The sequence below is a fragment of the Phyllostomus discolor genome, chromosome 4 (genome assembly GCF_004126475.2).
Source record: "Phyllostomus discolor isolate MPI-MPIP mPhyDis1 chromosome 4, mPhyDis1.pri.v3, whole genome shotgun sequence".
In the NCBI taxonomy this organism is placed as follows: Eukaryota; Metazoa; Chordata; class Mammalia; order Chiroptera; family Phyllostomidae; genus Phyllostomus; species Phyllostomus discolor.
In genome coordinates, this window is record NC_040906.2 from 135,950,635 (window position 1) to 135,968,304 (window position 17,670).

At 36.7% G+C, this 17,670-nt stretch overlaps 1 protein-coding gene across 1 annotated transcript in view; it reads left to right on the forward strand.

Moving 5' to 3' along the window:
• The window catches only part of COL19A1 (collagen type XIX alpha 1 chain), a 331,257-nt gene that overhangs the window by 147,221 nt on the left and 166,366 nt on the right, over window positions 1-17,670 (forward strand). Inside the window, 2 exon segments of the mRNA XM_036024315.1 lie at window positions 9,072-9,125; window positions 10,729-10,764. Coding sequence (XP_035880208.1) covers window positions 9,072-9,125; window positions 10,729-10,764 — 90 coding nt within the window.

The window sequence follows — 17,670 nt, forward strand, 5'->3', positions numbered from 1 at the left end:
GACAGAGGAGCAAAACGAATGTTTTTTAGAAGTTTATTAAGATAATGTTAGAACTGAAGTAGAGAAAGGATTTTCACAAAGACTAGAATAAAACTGGAAGGAGACTTGAGGGGTTGGAACCTGGAATATAGTCACATTAACTTAGAGGTTTGGAAATAATTTTAAGATATCTGAAAGTAAGGTGACCTGGAATTTTAGAACCATCCATTGATACACAAATGTATTTGAGCACCCGTTACCTGCCCAGACGCTCTGGCAGCTATTGCATGGTCCCAAATCTGAAGAGACCAGCTTGCAGAGAGAGCCCACAGCCTGGTGAGCGCTGGGGCCTTTCCTCTTTGAGGAGGGTCTTGGGAATGTCCTTCCTATGCCCCCAGTCCCAGGGTGTTATTTCTTTGGCATCATCATTATTTAATGTAGCTCATTAGGTACATCAGAAAGCATAACAAGGCCCATAACTAACTTATCTAACTGGGTTACTTAATTAATATGTAGACATTGTTTTTCTTTCCTTAATTTGCCAAAGATATTTAGGAGTTATGACTAAGGAAAAGTAAGAAAAGTAATGGAAGCTCTCCTCTTTCCCCTTTACCATCTGTCACTAAGAATGAAAACCAGGCACTCTGTTATTATATCATTGGTGGTGGTGGTTTCTTGTGCTGTAGTCCCTCATTTGTTTTCATGAGGTATTTGAAATTTGATCCTGACCTCAGCTTTATGGCCTAACTAGCCTATTCAGACTTAAAATAAAGGTTGGGAATTATGCAACTTTCTTTTGGGGAATGGAAAAATTGGCATTTAACCCTACATCTTTAACTGAAAAGTCCCTTTACTTTCCCACTAAATCATGTCATACTTGTTATTGTCTATTTTTCAGTGTTAAACTGACTACAAACTAAAATCATTCAGCATTTATGACAGTTTACTGTACATTTCAATAAGTGCAGGTCCACATTCTCAGTGAATGAAGGGTGCTGTAATACCTGTTGCAGTTTGAATTGAAGTCAAGCCATGATGGGGATTATAACTTCCGAAATATTTTGTTAACTGCTTAGTGGATCAGCTCAATGGGACAGCTCACTCCCCCTGCTTTCCAAGTCAGAGAAAATTGGAAGAATTTAATATTCCTACTAAATGAACAAAAAGCCTTTTTATAGTTTTTATTATTTTGTATTACATGTATCTTAATGTGAGTTTATCTTTGAATGATTTCCTCTATGCTAAAATGTGCAGGCTCACTTCAGAAAGTGTAAACCATATATAAAAGGGAAGATGCAGTGCTTCAGTCCTTCTCAATGGGACACTGTTGGTGCTTTGGGTGGGACATTTCTCTGCCATGCGGCCTGTGTTACAAGAGCAGAATATTTAGCATCCTTGAGGCTCACCAACTAAATGCCAGTAGCAGATCTTAGTCATTAGGATTAAAAAGGAAAAAAAAAACGCTCTGTTATCTTTCTAATTTCATCCTTCTGTGTGTATGTGTGTAACTGTGTATTGACCTCCAGGGTATTAGAGTATCAGGGTAAAATTGGACTAAACACATACAGTTTAAATAATGCATACTAAATATATAGTTTAAATAATGCATGCCAAACATACTGAAATGGCCAAAATTTTGAGTTGCTAGAATTTAGCGTTCAAAATACTACACACAACTTTACAGACATTCTAGTTTATAATTAAATATTTTGATTGTGACCTACTATGGGATACATTCAACAATGGCATCTTAGAACAGACATGAGAGGGAGTCTTACAAAGGTTGCGTGAGATGTGACCTTTGAAGCCAAACTACCTGGGCTCAGGCCCCAGCTGGGCCACTGCCAAGCTGTCATACTGCTTGATACATTACTTATGCTTTCTGTGACTCAGTTTCTTCATTTGCACAGTGGGATTTTGATATTAATAGCACATAACTCAAGCTTTTATTGCAGGACATATCATATATGAGGCATGTGGAACAGTGCCTCTCATACAGTAAGAGCTACATAAACTTTTGCTATTTTAAGAAATTGTGTTAAATAAAACACATCTCTAATAGAAATAGCTTTTCATTTATTTGTTTTTGTGAGGTTATATAATCTTAGAAAAGTCGATTTCAATCACGGAGTTTAGTCTCTTCCTCTGCATCTTTACAAACATCTCATCAGAATTACAGCATCTCCTGGCTGGCGTTGCTCAGTGGATTGAGCATGGGCTGCGAACCAAAGTGTCGCAGGTTCGATTTCCAGTCAGGGTACATGCATGGGTTGCAGGCCATGACCCCCAGCAACCGCACATTGATGTTTCTCTCTCTCTCTTTCTCCCTCCATTCCCTCTCTAAAAATAAATAAATAAATAAATAAATAAATAAATAAATAAATAAAAGAATTACAGCATCTGATGTTCCTAAAATAATAATGTTAATCTCCTTATGCCAGTGCAATCTGTAATACTGAATACAAAAATATTGAAACCACGAAGCTACTGTGTCATCTGGAGCAGTTCATACCATTGCTAGGGAATAAGGTGCAGTCAGTGGAAGATGGGTAAAGAATTAATGGATGGGTTAAATTTTTCAACAAATAACATTATTTTATATCATCTTAGATTTTTAAAGATGCTACAGCTCATGAGTAGGTGTTCCAATAAAAATTAATTTCATAGCCTACCCGCTTTTATAAATGTGGTTATAATGCTGTCCTTAAGCTTTCCTCTTGCCTTTGGATGAGGTGCTGACTCTGCATAACATACAGAAACAACTAGTGTGCTTTTGAGGCTCTTTATATACATAAATTTTATTGAGAATCTTGAAAATAGATGCCACTCTTATTCAATATTGAACTCTGAGTCTGTTCCATTTGATTCCTTATGCTTTATGGTGAGTGCTATTTCTTTTTCTTCCTGGTACTCAACCATTGAGAGTAGCACCAGTGTGACATGAGAAGAAAAGCTGCACCTGAGAAAAGCATTACTGATCTGTTTCCCAGAGCCTATTATGATGCCATGGCCTTAAAAACATCGTGCCTTGTCACAGGAGGCATGAGTTACATGGGCACACTTCATTGGCTGCAAAAGTAAGAGCTTGACCAGTGCAATACTTCTCAATTGCATTTTATCCTTCTGAGTCAAAGCACAGTGATTACATACCCATCAAAGTCAGTACAAAACTGAACAGAAAAAAATGACTAATTCCCCATTCAACTTGGACTTGAAAAGTAAAAGCAGCATTTATTAAGTACCTGCCATGTGCTAGCTGTCTTAACAACATATGATTCTCAGAACAACCATTCAAGACAACTGTTACTTATATGTATGTTATAGGGAAGCTTAAATAATTTACTCAAGATCATGCATAAAATGCAACTCCTTTCCTGGCTCTTCTCAACTGCCCCTCCTGTACACTCAGGCATCTCTGGGAACTGCTCCCCCCACACCTGCTATATACTTCTATAATGGCACCCAGCATTCACATCAACTTGTAATTAATTGTTTACTTTATTCCCTCTGTCCCCCTTCCTGACCATAGTTGGTTGAACTAGGGATAGTTCACTGAATCAATGGTCAGTAAGTTCCTTCCCAGAAGCTGTAGTTAGGATTAGTGGGTTAGACAAGGTTAACCTGTAAGTCAGGTTAGTTTGTTTCCTTCTATTTTTAAAGATGATGTTTTCATATTCATATGTTCATAGGGTTTAGTCTTGCATGTTTACAGATTTTTGATAATATTTGTTGAGTAAATGGATATTTTGTAGTATTTGTTGAGTAAATGGATATTTTGTGTCTTGCTCAGTCATCTCTTTCTTTGTGGACAGTGGAACACCAGTAAGAAGAGAGAAAACCTCTTTTTAATGAATTTCTCAGCTCAGTAAATTGTGCAGCCTCCTGGGGCTAGTTATGTAAGCCAAGTGCAAATCAGCCTTGATGCCTCCTTTTCCCTGTCCCCACTTCCAGTGTATCTGCAAGTCCTGCGTCCCAGTACCTGCCAATTCTGACCACTTCTCTACATCTCTACCACCCCCACCCTGTCTCAGCCATCCTGCTCTCTTGCCTGGAAAACCGTGATAGCCCCTTTTCTGCTTCCACTCTTGCTGCCTTCAATCTTTTTTCATGTTGTAGCCAAAGTGATTTATTTTTGAAACACAGTCAAATCAGGTCATTTAAAACTATAAGTGGCTTCCCATTGTACTTAGAACAAAACCATCCTTCTTACAATGGCCTGCAATGCTTTATGTGCCATGACCCCTAGCTAACCTTGACTTTATCTCCTGCTCCTTACCTGCTTGCTCATGACACTCCTTTCAACTAGGGAGCTTTTGTGCTAGCTGTTCTCTCTATGCACAATGCTTTCCCCAGGATCACTGTATGGCTGGGTGCTCTGAAACAGAAAAATGTTGCCTCCATACAGTCTGTTTCTGACCACCCCAAATGAAGTAGAAGTTCTCTCTTTCTTCACATTTATCACATTCATCCTGTTAACCTGGTTGTTGTCAGTCACCCTTCTCAAAACTAAGTTCCATAAGGGCAGGGATCTTGATTTTGTTAAGGAAAAAAATTATTAAAATGGTAAGGAAGACATTTTATTCAAGACTGTTGCAGTAGGGTTATTGCAATATGGAAGAGAGATTGAAGTCAACCAGAACAAGTGGGATTTATAGCCAACCCACAGAGTGATAGGTCAGTAAATGGAAAATTACTAAGAACAGGTATCAAGGGTAGGAGAATTCTTGCTAAACTGACTTACCAGGTTTCTTATTAAAGGCACACCAAGGACATCAAAGCTGGGTGATGAGGAGCCTATTCAGATATCAAGGGTTGGGGACAGGATGGGGACCAAGGTTGAGGCCTGGTCAAGAACGGAGCTCAGAGGAACCTGACTAAAGTTTGGTCAAGGGGAGAGTCTTTGTGAACTTCTTGTTCTATTTTGTAACCCTATATGATACTTTCTAATAGTAATGCAGTATGTTGTGTATTAGATAATATTACCTATATAATATTATTATTTTTTAAGAATTTTACCATGTTTTATATACCCTGTAAGATTAAGTAAGTGGGGGCAGGGTGAGGGTTCTGACAATCATATAGAACTTTTGATGGTTAAACATCCCTTTCAAACCCTGACCAGATTCCATGCAGAAGATTCCTGACATACATTTTGTTCTTTATTTCTTTAGTAACCAGCACTACTATTCTGTTGACCAAGGTCCATTCTTCCCCTCCCCAAGCCTGGCAGTGGAATGGACTACAGTGCTCAACTCTCCCCTTGCTGTTCTTTTCTTTTTTTAAAAGTATATTTTATTAATTATGCTATTACAGTTTTCCCAATTTTTCCCTTTTATTCCCCCTCCACCCTGCATCCCCCAACCCTCCAGCATTCCCCCACCCTTAGTTCATGTCCATGGGTTGTACATATAAGTTCCTTGAATTCTCTGTTTCCTATACCATTTTGACCTCTCCCCATCTACTTTATGCCTACCAATTATGCTTCTTCTTCCCTGTACTTATTTCCCCTTATTCCTCCCCTCCCACTCCCCACTGAAAACCCTCCATGTGATGTCCATTTCCCTGATTATGTTCCTGTTCTAGTTGTTTGCTTAGTTTTTGTTTTCATTGTTTTTCTTTTTTTTTCTTTAGGCTCATTTGTTGATAGTTGTGAGTTTATTGTTATTTTACTGTTCATAGTTTTTGATCTTCTTCAATTTCTTAGAAAAGTGCCTTTAACATTTCATATAATAAGGGCTTGGTGATAATGAACTCCTTTAACTTGGCCTTATCTGGGAAGCACTTTTCCTGCCCTTCCATTCTAAATGATAGCTTTGCTGGATAGAGCAATCTTGGATGTAGGTCCTTGCCTTTCATGACTTCAAATACTTCTTTCCAGTCTCTTTTTGCCTGTAAGGTTTCTTCTGAAAAATCAGCTGATAGTCTTATGGGCACTTCTTTGTAGTTAACTTTCTCCTTTCCTTTTGCTGCTTTTAGGATTCTCTCTTTATCTTTAATCTTGGGTAACTTAATGATGATGTGCCTTGGTGTATTCCTCTTTGGGTCCAACTTCTTTAGACTCTCTGGGCTTCCTGGACTTCCTGGAAGTCTATTTCCTTCACCAGACTGGAGAAGTCTTCCTTCATTATTTGTTCAAATAAGTTTTCAATTTCTTGCTGTTGTTCTTCTCCTTCTGGCACCCCTATAATTTGGATATTGGAACATTTAAAGTTGTCCCAGAGGTTCCTAAGCTTCTCTTCATTTGTTTGAATTCTTGTTTCTTCATTCTGTTCCAGTTTAATGTTTATTTCTTCTTTTTGTTCCAAATCGTTGATTTGAGTCCTGGTTTCCTTCCTGTCATTGTTGGTTCCCTGAATATTTTGCTTTATTTCACTTTGGGTATCTTTCATTTGTTCTTCCATTTTTTGACCAAGCTCCATCAGTTCTGTGAGCATTTTGATTACCAGGACTTTAAACTCTCCAGATAGGTTGGCTATCTCCTCATCGCTTAGCTCTCTTTCTGGAGTTTTACTCTGTTCTTTCATTCGAGCCCTATTTCTTTGTCTCAACACACCTGTTAAGTTGTAATGCAGTGGGGCCTTAGGTGTTCACCAGAGCAGGGCAACCCTCCTTGCTGCACTGCAGTGCTGCCTGTGGGGCAGTGGGGGGAACCTGAAAAGAGGGAACAACGCAGCTCACCTGCTCAGCTCTAGCCCCACTTTCCAATGAACTCTCATCTGAGACTGGGAGTTTCTCTGACCAGCAACTGCTGTAGTCCACAGTCAGCTGAGTTTCAGTTTCCTGTTCGGCCAATCCCACCCTCATGGTCCAGTCTGCCACCTTGCCACAGGTTCTCTCCATCTACCTGTCATACTGGCCTGGCTGGCCTGGTTGACTGTTTCTTTAATTCCTTGGTTGCCATAGTTCCATACAGTTTGATTTTCTGGCACTTCTGGTTGTTTATTGATTTTAGATTGGTTGTTATTCTCCTTTTGGTTGTGCAAGGAAGTGAAGGGTTTCTACCTACACCTCCATCTTGGACAGAACCTATATAATATTATTTTTAAATATGATAGTACAAATTCAAGACACATGTAAATATATAACATTTCTAGTGGTCACATTAGCAGTAAGAAGCAGCATTAATATGTTTTAATACCATATTTTACTTAATCCTATATCCAAAATGTTACCATTTCAATATATAATCAACAAAAAGAAATATTAATGAGTAATTTACATTCTTTTATTTGTACCAAATATCAAAAAACCAATAGCATTTCATACTCACAGCACATCTCAATTCAGATTAGTCACATTTCAAGGACTCCAAAGCTACACATCTCCTGTACTGGACAGCAGAAGTCTGAAGGCCAGGAAGCGACTACACACTGGATACAATAAATGTTTATCAACTAAATGGATGAATGAATGAGTGAATTAAGAATAAAGTCTATTCACAGACCTGGCAGTTTTGTTTCCTCAAGTGTTCAGAATACGTACATGCCAAGTTTTACTCCAGAGGCTTGTATAAATACAGTATATGCTACTTGATTTGGGATGTAATGCATAATTCAAATAAGGAGAGAATATCACATCTCAAATATGATTTCATTTTTCACTCATCTGTATTGTATAAATACTCCAAGGTAATGACAGAAGAACTATACATTTCATCCACAAAGTTATTTATGCAACTACAAAAATTTTTGCCACTTAGATGCTGTTTTCATGCATTAATGCTTTTTATTAAAGTGTAAGATTACAATTTTCACATATTCTGTGCAACAAGATTTTAAGTATTCAGTTTTCTTTGTCCCTTTAAATTTGTCATTGGCTTTTATATTGAGTTGGCTATGCACGATGGCATTTGGCATTGTTTATTTACTATAAAATGTCAGAGCAGTGGTAGTTGGACCCTTCAGGTAGGAGCAGTGAGGCTTTACTGTGCATTCTGTGGCCTCAGAATATTTCTTTTTTCATTATTGTTCTTCCCTCATGCAATGTGTTTTACAAGGCTTTCCTTGTAAAGCCTTGTAAAAAGATACTTTTACCTATTTACCAAAGGGTCAGGATGTGTCTGTCTAACTTTTTCTATTTACATTGTGAGCACATTTGGCTGTGGAACTGATCTCCTCCAGTGAAATCTGTTGTGGTATTCCTTTTATTTTGTTTTAATTAGTTAATTAATTAATTTATTTTTAGAGAGTGGGGAAGGGAGGGAGAAAGAGAGGGAGAGAAACATCGATGTGTCAGAGATACATCAATCATATGCCTCTCACATACTCCCTTTTGGGGACCCAGCCCACAACCCAGGCATGTGTCCTGACTGGGAATCAAACAAGTGACCTTCAGGTTCGCAGGCTGGCACTCAGTCCACTGAGCCATTGTAGCCAGGGCTGTTTTGGTATTCTGAAAGCTTTCAGCTCTGAGTCAGATCCACCAGATACCCACTAAAACACCCAAAAGTCTAGAAGACACATGAATATATTCATCTGATATGCTATGTCATATATTTCACTTGATAGCTCTATAGATCTAGTTTTAAAAAAAAGAGATAGGAATTAGAGAACTAGAACATACATTAAAACAGATAAGAAATTACATTTTAGCTCCAACTTTGTGATAGCAAAAGAATACACCTTTTATTTCATTCCCTCCCACAGTTAGATTTCTTGATAGAGACAGAAAAATGTTTTTGATTTAAATCTTGGATTTTTGGGGGCAAGCTTTAGAAAAGCCAAATCAATGCTAAATCAGAGGTATTTTCAACATCCACAAATTTAATCCAAAGTGGATACTTAAAAGCTCATATAGGCCTAGATGATGTTCTCCCAGATGGTGAATTAATGTAATTTTAGCAGGAAGCAAAGTTGCACAAATATGCAGTATTGAGGACTCACACTGATTTAATGTATCTGTATCCACCACAGCGCAGATGTTGCTTGTCATTTTACTGCCAGTTGTCTCTATTTTTCTCTGTGCTACACACTGAAGAATGAGATTTCAGAGTTCAGTAAATTATGATTTATTTTGTGACTAATGACTTGTTAGAAATTAAAGCTCTCTGTGCACTGTGTATAGAAATCACATTGGTTTTATTTTTTGTGCAGGGTTTGAAAGGTGACTTGGGTCCCCGTGGTCCACCTGGCCCAAAAGGAGAAAAGGTATCCTATTCACCAAGAAACATGCCAATCTTTTCTTAAGAACACCCTAAGAACCTGTGCAGTGACTTTTCACTGGTACTGTTAACTGCCAAAAGTTAATTTTGTTAAAATTAACCAAAGGCTGTTATGTTAAAAGCATCTGAACAAGAAAAGCCTTTTTGATTCATTTAATTAGTTTGAAGAGACTAAATGCACAATTGCTAGTCAACATTAGTTTGTGTTTATAAGATTTCCCTTTTCTATCCCTTGCTTAACAGCATTAGGTATTCCATCACCAAATTAGCAACTGTGCCCTGTGTCAGGGCAGTTTGCCAGTAGCACTCAGCTGCTACTTTAATGGTGAAGCAGGTGGCCTTTGGGGAAAAGGAGACTAATTTTGTGTCTCAGTCTTAGTCTAAATGCTCCATTTCCTGCCACCTTTTCTTGTATGACATTTTATAATGGCATATTGGCAATTCACCTTGAAAAGAGAATTAAGAAATAGTAAAGCAAGAGTCGTTTGGCTCAAGGTCATTGGGTGATCTCAATCTGATGAGAATTGCATGTGTGGGTGTTCTGCACTATGTTTTGTTCTCCACAACTAGCGCATTTAGAAATGCGTGTCTATCTTCAATATTTACCCCTGTATTAAAGCTGATCTTGTAAATCTGTCGTTGGTGAGTGATTTAAGTGATTTAAGCTACATCAGTGTTTCTTAACAATGATTGGCTATTTCTTTTCAGTTTTTCCCCAAATAGTGATTACATAATGCTAAGTCTTAACTTTTCAAGTGACTACATTAAAGGAGAAAAGAGGAAGGGATGGAGATACTCTCAACATGAGCATACAAGGTCCCAGTGCCCCATGTCACAGAGCATATGGTCACCACAGTGTCCACTTCAACAAGGATCCTAGCAGTGATGCTTGGTTTTAATGACTAAGTTCTTCTGAATTACATGGGGGTGCTGATGCAATAAGGCATATAGGTAATATATTTATAAATCAGAAAATAGTAAGATTTTAGATGAACTATGCTCTAAAGATTTTGAATAGTTTATCAAAACATCCATCTGGTAATTTGTATTCACATACATCAGCAAAGAAATTTTAGTATTTAAAAATACAAAATTTAGGCAAATCCTCTTTCCATTGATGGCAAGTGCAATGCAAATTCAGCAGAGCATTCGAAGAGGCAACTTCTTGCAGCTGGGAAGCATGAAGTGGGGACATCCACTTACTATTTCTGCTGATCCTCATACTAACTTTGTCAGAAAAATTATTTGTCGCTGTGACACTTCCCAGCTGCTCCATTGGCAAGTAATCGTATTTGAAGAGATAGTCTTTCTAATTTTGGATCAGTAGACAAAAGAATAGAAATTAGATTATTTTAGCTTTTCAAAGCAAACTCTACAAAAAAGCATGGGGGTGCACAAGGTGATATTTATATCATGAGAGCTAAAAGCACATGATATACTTTTCATTGTGCAGAGAATTTTATCAAGATAAACTTCTTCTGTTCTTCAGGATGTATCTAGATATTTCTTCTGTCCATTCAGAAAAGTTATGGATATCATGTGTGAAGAGAGACTATTGGTAATTGCAACTTTTCTCTTATATGTTTTAGGGAGATGCAGGACCTCCAGGAGCCCCAGCCTTAACTGTAAGTGTTCTCAAAACCAAAATTCCAGATTGAGATATGTTATCCTATTTACTGTTTACACTATGTCAGGACTAAACCAGAACTTAAGCTGTAGGGTGTTTTGAGGCTTGATAATGACCTCAGGGTGGATCTAGCCAAACCTGCAAATATTAAAGGTAAGGCATAACCTGAGGATACATAGGTAGTTACCAGAGAAGTCTGGAAGCAGTACCTGTTCTGAGGAATTTTCTCTACCTTCCATATGATACATAATTTTGACCCTTGTTTGATTATATACACTTAACATTTAAAGTTAAAGTTAATGGAAGCAGAGACAATCCTCCTTAATCTAAAAACTGTAAAAGAACAAAAAAAAACCCCATAATCATCAAGTGCTAAAGACATCTACCTATTTGAATGGATGGTTACATTCCTCCAAGCCTGTCCAAGGCTATTGTTTTCTTCCAGATGATTTGCTCCTAAGCTTTGCAAATGATAAAATGATAATATTTTAGTAACAGATTTATGAGAAAAACGTATAATGAGCACATAATGGGATTATTCTTGTTTAAATAGTTCATCATTTATTAAGCATTTAATCATAAATGTGTAATGCTTTTATGTTTAGATACAATTTACTGTTATAGATTTTGTTCATAGGCCATTAAGGATTCTCATTTAACTTAAAGATTTGGTTTAAGAATGACTCTAGCCTAATGAAAAAGAAGTAAGTTTTTAAAATAAGGTCATTTGTAGCCTGAGGTCTCTGAGATTTAATGTTGGTATTACCTAATGACATAAATTATACATTGAAATCATCAGTTTTCAGAGACCTGTCCTGATTCTAGAAGGTCTTTAAAGAAGTCTTCTAACACTGGACAGGGCCTTTCCCAACAGTGCAGCACCAGAATCTCAAAGACTGCATGGCTTGGACAATGTTTACATGTATCTTCATGTTTCAAAAATGTCCTTCTGAGCAATACCTCAGTAATGTCTTACACAACTCATCTTTACCATGCTTAATTAAAGGACATAGATCTATTGATAAATGGAAATTATAAGGAACCGAACAGATGACTTACTTAGGAATAACCAAATTCAATTGCAATGGAATTCTGTGCTTGAAGATTTGTTTTCAAGATGGAAACAAAAACTCATTATTTAGAGGAGGTTTTAACTGCATGCTATTTAATTTTTATACTATGTGGAGTTTATTTTTAAAATTATTTGGCAGTGGTTTGGGGTTAAACCTGCTCATTTTACTTAAGTCACACACTTGTTTTTCTTCAACTAAGTTACATGCTCAACCACTTCATTTAGTTATCTGATTTCCTAGTTGCTTTCAACTTGTGTTTGAAGATGAAAATGCAAAATATGTGTATCATTTCACCTGATATGCAATGTTGGCCCTGCAGCCGGAAAATTGTATCAGATTGTATCTGTTTTATGGATTTTTCACCACAGCTGAGTCCTCTTGCCAAGTAGCGCCCTATACATGTCTGCACTTTTCAGCCGACAGATACTGAGGCAGTACAAGCTAGTTTTTATTCTTCTCTAAAGCTATATCAAGGCAAAAAAAAAAAAACCAACAATGAAATGAAATGTTTCATTTCACAAGGTAAAATACTAATGTTATTTGGGTATGATTATATACTTGTCCATTATTTTATTAATGTAGATAATCAGCTGTTAACTGTGAAATAGGGGTGAACTTAAATTAATATCAAATTACCACACATTAAATATATAATTGACCTTATAAACACAGATTGATACATTTTAATGAAGTTATTGATATGAGTCTTCAAGGAAGCCAAAAGAACTGACCTGACTATATTTGAAATCAATGAGACACCAATATATAGGAGTCAATAAACTTAGAGTTCATCCACAGTGGTTCTCAAAGCTGGCTGCACACTGAACTCCAAAGGAGAGCTTTAAAACGTACCAATGTGTGTCTCCACACCCAGAAATTATACTTCAGTAGATATGATGTGGAACCAGTATATTTAAAAAGCTCTCCAGGTACTTCCAAATATGCAGCTGGGATTGAAAAGCGCTGTTTATAGGCACTCTAATGGAACAGCTTCTTTCCTACTTGGAAAACACCTTTAGCTTTTTGAAGAAGTCTGGCTTTCATCTCAAATTCAACTTAATGTACGGTAATAAAGAAATATCTTTCCATTAGGGAGGCATTGTAGTAAAACTAAATTAAGATTGAAACTGACATGGTTAAATGGAGGAGATTAGGGCTAGGAAGGTACCTTTAATTATACCCTTAACCTAGCCATTCAAGGACTCCTGTGGGCTCAGGTGCCTTAATGCATCTCAAAATTTAGTGCGCATAGAAACCTTCAGGGGCCTTGTTCAAACGCATATTTTATTCTGTAAGTCTGAAGTGGGAGCCTGAGAGTCTACATTTGTAACTCGAGGATGCAGATGCTACTGGTCCTCAGACCACACTTTGAGTCACAGGGGCTGAGCATCCAGCCCCAGTTGTGCTGTAGACTCTCTGCTTCATTCCACAGATCAGTGCTTCTCCACCTGTACCGCACATTAGAATCACTTGAGGGTTTTAAAATCTCCAATCCCCAGGCTGAACCCTATGCTAGAAAGTCAGAATCTCTGGTCGTTTTAAATTTTTCCCAAACACTTCCAATGTGCAGCCAAGTATGAGAACTAATGCTCTGAAAGTGTCGAATACTTCTCTCCATAGCTTCTTCTTTCAGAGTTTGAGCAAACATTTTAAAATCCCAGCCCGATTACTTTCAGAAGCACTTTCAGGAAATGCAGACTCTCTATTAATACCTATGATTTGGTTCCTGATTACTTGATTATAGAGGATGACCTTCCATCTCCACGTTTACAGCTCACTGGAAGTCCATCATTAGTCAGGTCCTGAGCAGGACACGGCTGGCAAGTCCAGAACATAGAGTTCTAGAGACTAAGTCTACAGACCTGTACTGCTCTGAATAAAGAAGGGAAGAAAGTTGAGTATTTTTTTACCTCTAAAACATACATACTATATTTATTTTACTTTTATTTGTATTTTGCTTAATAAGAAATTGAAAGAAGTAGTAATCAAACACTGAAATGTTGAGTTTACTGATGCAGAGCAATCTATTTGATACAGAACATCTTTATGAAGGATTGTGTTTGTCGCTGATATGTTCATGTCCCTGTGAATTACCATGCTTTGGCTATTATTTTAAATTTTAAAAAATCATGTAACACCATTTCATTTCAAAAATCCTATATCTAAAACTATCCATGTATTTTAACTAAATGTTACTTTGCTTTTTATTTATACTTCTTATAACTGACTGTATATAATTGGGTCATAGTAGAGAAGATGGATAAAAGAGTAAGAGAAGTCAAGTGTAGAAGGAATAAGAAAAGAAAAGGTGAGAAAATGGTATATAACATAGATCAGAGGCCTAGAAATAGTTTTATTAATTGAATTCAACTGCAACAGCTCTTAATCTTTATTTCACCTTTTCCTTTCCTGTCATCTTGCAGTTTTCTTACTGCCAGTGACCACTACCACCTTTCACTCTCCAAAAATACAGGAAACCTCTTACTGAAAAAACCAACCAAAATGGTGCTGTAGTTTGCAGATGCAGTGGGCACTAAACTCCCTTATTATTTGAAGAAATAAGATCCCTTTTAAAATTCCACAATGGAATCCATTTAATAGCATTTCAATATGGAATGAACTCCAATGTGACTGCTTAAAAAAAAAAACAGCTAAAAGGAAGAAGGAGGAGGAGGAAGAGGGGAGAGGAAGGATAGAAGGAGGGGAGGGAGGGAGGGAGGGAGGGAGGAAAGGGGGAGGGAGGGAGGTGGGGAGGAAGGGAGACAATCACTTTACTATCTAGAAATAAGAAGACAAGAGATTCAGGTAAAAGGCTGAGTATCTTGCTAGGCATATTTTCAACAAACATAGCTGGTTGAAAATTTTAAAAATCAGATCACTTTGATGTATTTGCAGCCTTTTCACTAATAAGTTTAGTTCTAAATTAACTATTGCTTAAACATAGTAAGCTCTTATAATTTCTTACAATAAGTATAGAATTAATTTTCTGAAGAAGTGATATTTTAAAACTGATTTAAACTAACCAATTGGTCTTCACCCTTTTTTATATATCAAACTAATAACTGTTTCTTAAAAACAATATATCTTGTTATATCCTAAGTAATAATGATAATAATAATAAAATAATAAATGGAAAACATCTATTGAGTGCTTATTATGTGTTATCTAAACCATTCTTTAAAAAACCTTGTAAGATAGAAAGTGATTATTACCACATTGCAGGTGAGGGAATTGAGGACTAGAAAATCTGCATACCTTGCCCACAGCTTCAGAGATGATGGTGACAACCTAGTATTCAGATACCTGTTTGACTCTAAAACTGAAGCTTGTGTTTTGAGATATGCATGTAATTTTATTTAAAGAAGTATTCTTCTTCCTATTTCATTTCATTTTTTGAGCTTTATTGAGATATAATTGACATATAACACTGTATAAGTTTAAGATTTACTATGTAGTGAGTTTACACATGTATAGATTGCAAAATTATTACCACAATAATGTTAGTTAACAGCTGTGGGAAGCAGCTGGGAAAATAGCAGCCAGAACTCTCAGAGGGCAGTAAAGAACATGGATCCCACTAACCATTTTGCAGATTCCATCTAGAAGGTCACTCAGAAGCTACTGGGGATGTCTCACCTGCAGATCCTCCCCCATCTGGTCCACAGGCACCCCTAAAGCTGTCTGTGCCTCATGCATACACTCCTACCTTTACCCCTGTATGCACCACAGGGCAGTGAGAGAGAGGCTTTGCAGAAAAACAAACTTAAAGTTTATGTAGAACCACAAAAGACTCTGAATAGCTAAAGCAATTCTGAGAAAAAACAAAGCTGGAAGCATTATACTTCCTGATTCCTATATTACAAAGCTATATTAATCAAACCAATATGATATTGTCATAAAAATATAACATAGACCACTGGAGCAGAATTGGGAGCCCAGAAATAAACCTATGCATATACAGCCAACTAATATTTGACAAGGGAGTCAAGAATACTCCCTGGAGAAAGAGAACAGATAGTATCTCAGTAAATGTCTTTGGATAGTGGCATGCCAAAGAATGAATTGGCCTCCTCTGTTACACTAGTCACAGAAATTAACTCCAAATGGATTAAAGGATTAAATGTAAGAGCTGCTACTGAAAATTCCCAGAAGAAAACATAGGGAAAATCTACTTAACATTGGTCTTGGCAATGATTTTTTTTACTATGATACCATGAGCACAAGCAACAAAAGCTAAACTAAGTGGAACTCTATTAAACTGGTAAGTTTCTGCACAATGAAAGAAGCAAGCAACAAAATGAAAAGGCAAATTATGAAATGGAAAAAATATTTGTAAACCACATATCTGATAAGTGGTTATATCAAAAATATTTAAGGAGCTCATACAACTCAATAGCCAAAAAGCATAAATAATTACATAGACAATTTTTTCCCCAAAAAATGACTTCTAAAATGCCAACAGGTACATGAAAAGGTTCTCAACATCACTGCTTATCAGGTAAATGCAAATCAAAACCACAATGAGATATTACCTCACACCTTTTAGAATGCCTATCATCAAAAATGCAAGAGAAAACATGTTGGTGAGGACATGGAGTAAAAGGGAACCCTTGTGAACAGTTGATGGAAATATAAATTTGTGCAGCCACCATGAAAAACAGTATAGAAGTTACTCAAAAAGTAAAAAATACAACTACCATATGATTTAGCAATCCCACTTCTGAGGACATATCTAAAAGAAATGCAGTCAGTGTCTCAAAGAGATAATCCCCATTTCCTTGTTCATTCCAGCATTATTCATAATAGATAGTCAAGACATTGAAACAACATAAATGACCATTGACAGATGAATGGGAAAACAGTATGTTTCTATGTTTTATATATATATATATCTATAATCACATCATATATGTATATATCTTATATATACATTCAGCCATAAAAAAAGGAAATCTTGCCATTTGCAATAGCATGTTTATACTCAGGGCATTACACTAAGTGAAATAAGTCAGGAAGCCAATACTAAAGTGTTCTCACCTACATGCAGAACTAAGAAAAAGCCAGTTTTATAGGAACAGAGAATGGTGGAGAGTAAGGGAAATAGGGAGCTATTGTTCAAGGGTACAAACTTCTAGTTACAAAATAAGTAAGTTCAGGGATCTAATGCACAGCATGGTGACATGGTTAACAACACTGTATCATATATTTGAAAGTTTCTCACAGACTAGATCTTAAATGATATCACTACACACACAAACAGGTATTTATGTGAGGTGATGGAGATGTTAACTAACTTCATCGTGGGAATCATTTCACCGTACATACATGTATAAAATCATCAATTTGTATACTTTAAATCTTACACAATATTATATGTCAATTTTATACCAATAAAGCTGGGGGAAAAGTGAGTTACTAATGAATTTAAAATGTTCTTCTGTTGATATTCATAATTTACAGAGAAGATTTACAAAGTCATGTGCTGCTGATGGGGATATGTTCTGAGAAATGGGTCATTTGGCAATTTCATCATTGTGTGAACCTCACTGAGTGCACTTGCACAAACCTAGGCAGAGTAGCCTACTACACACCTGGGCTACATGGTGTAGTGCGTTACTCCTAGGCTACAAGCTACATGTCATGTTCCTGTGTAAAACAACACAAGATTAAATCAAGCACAAAAGAAAATGATGCAATTAAGAGGCAAAGTATGAGATATATAAGGCTGCTGCCTGCATAACAAGGCATGCTGTTTTACAGCAAACTTTTCTTAAAGTAGAGAGACTACACTCTAAAATAACTATAAAAATATGATATAGTAAATACAGAAA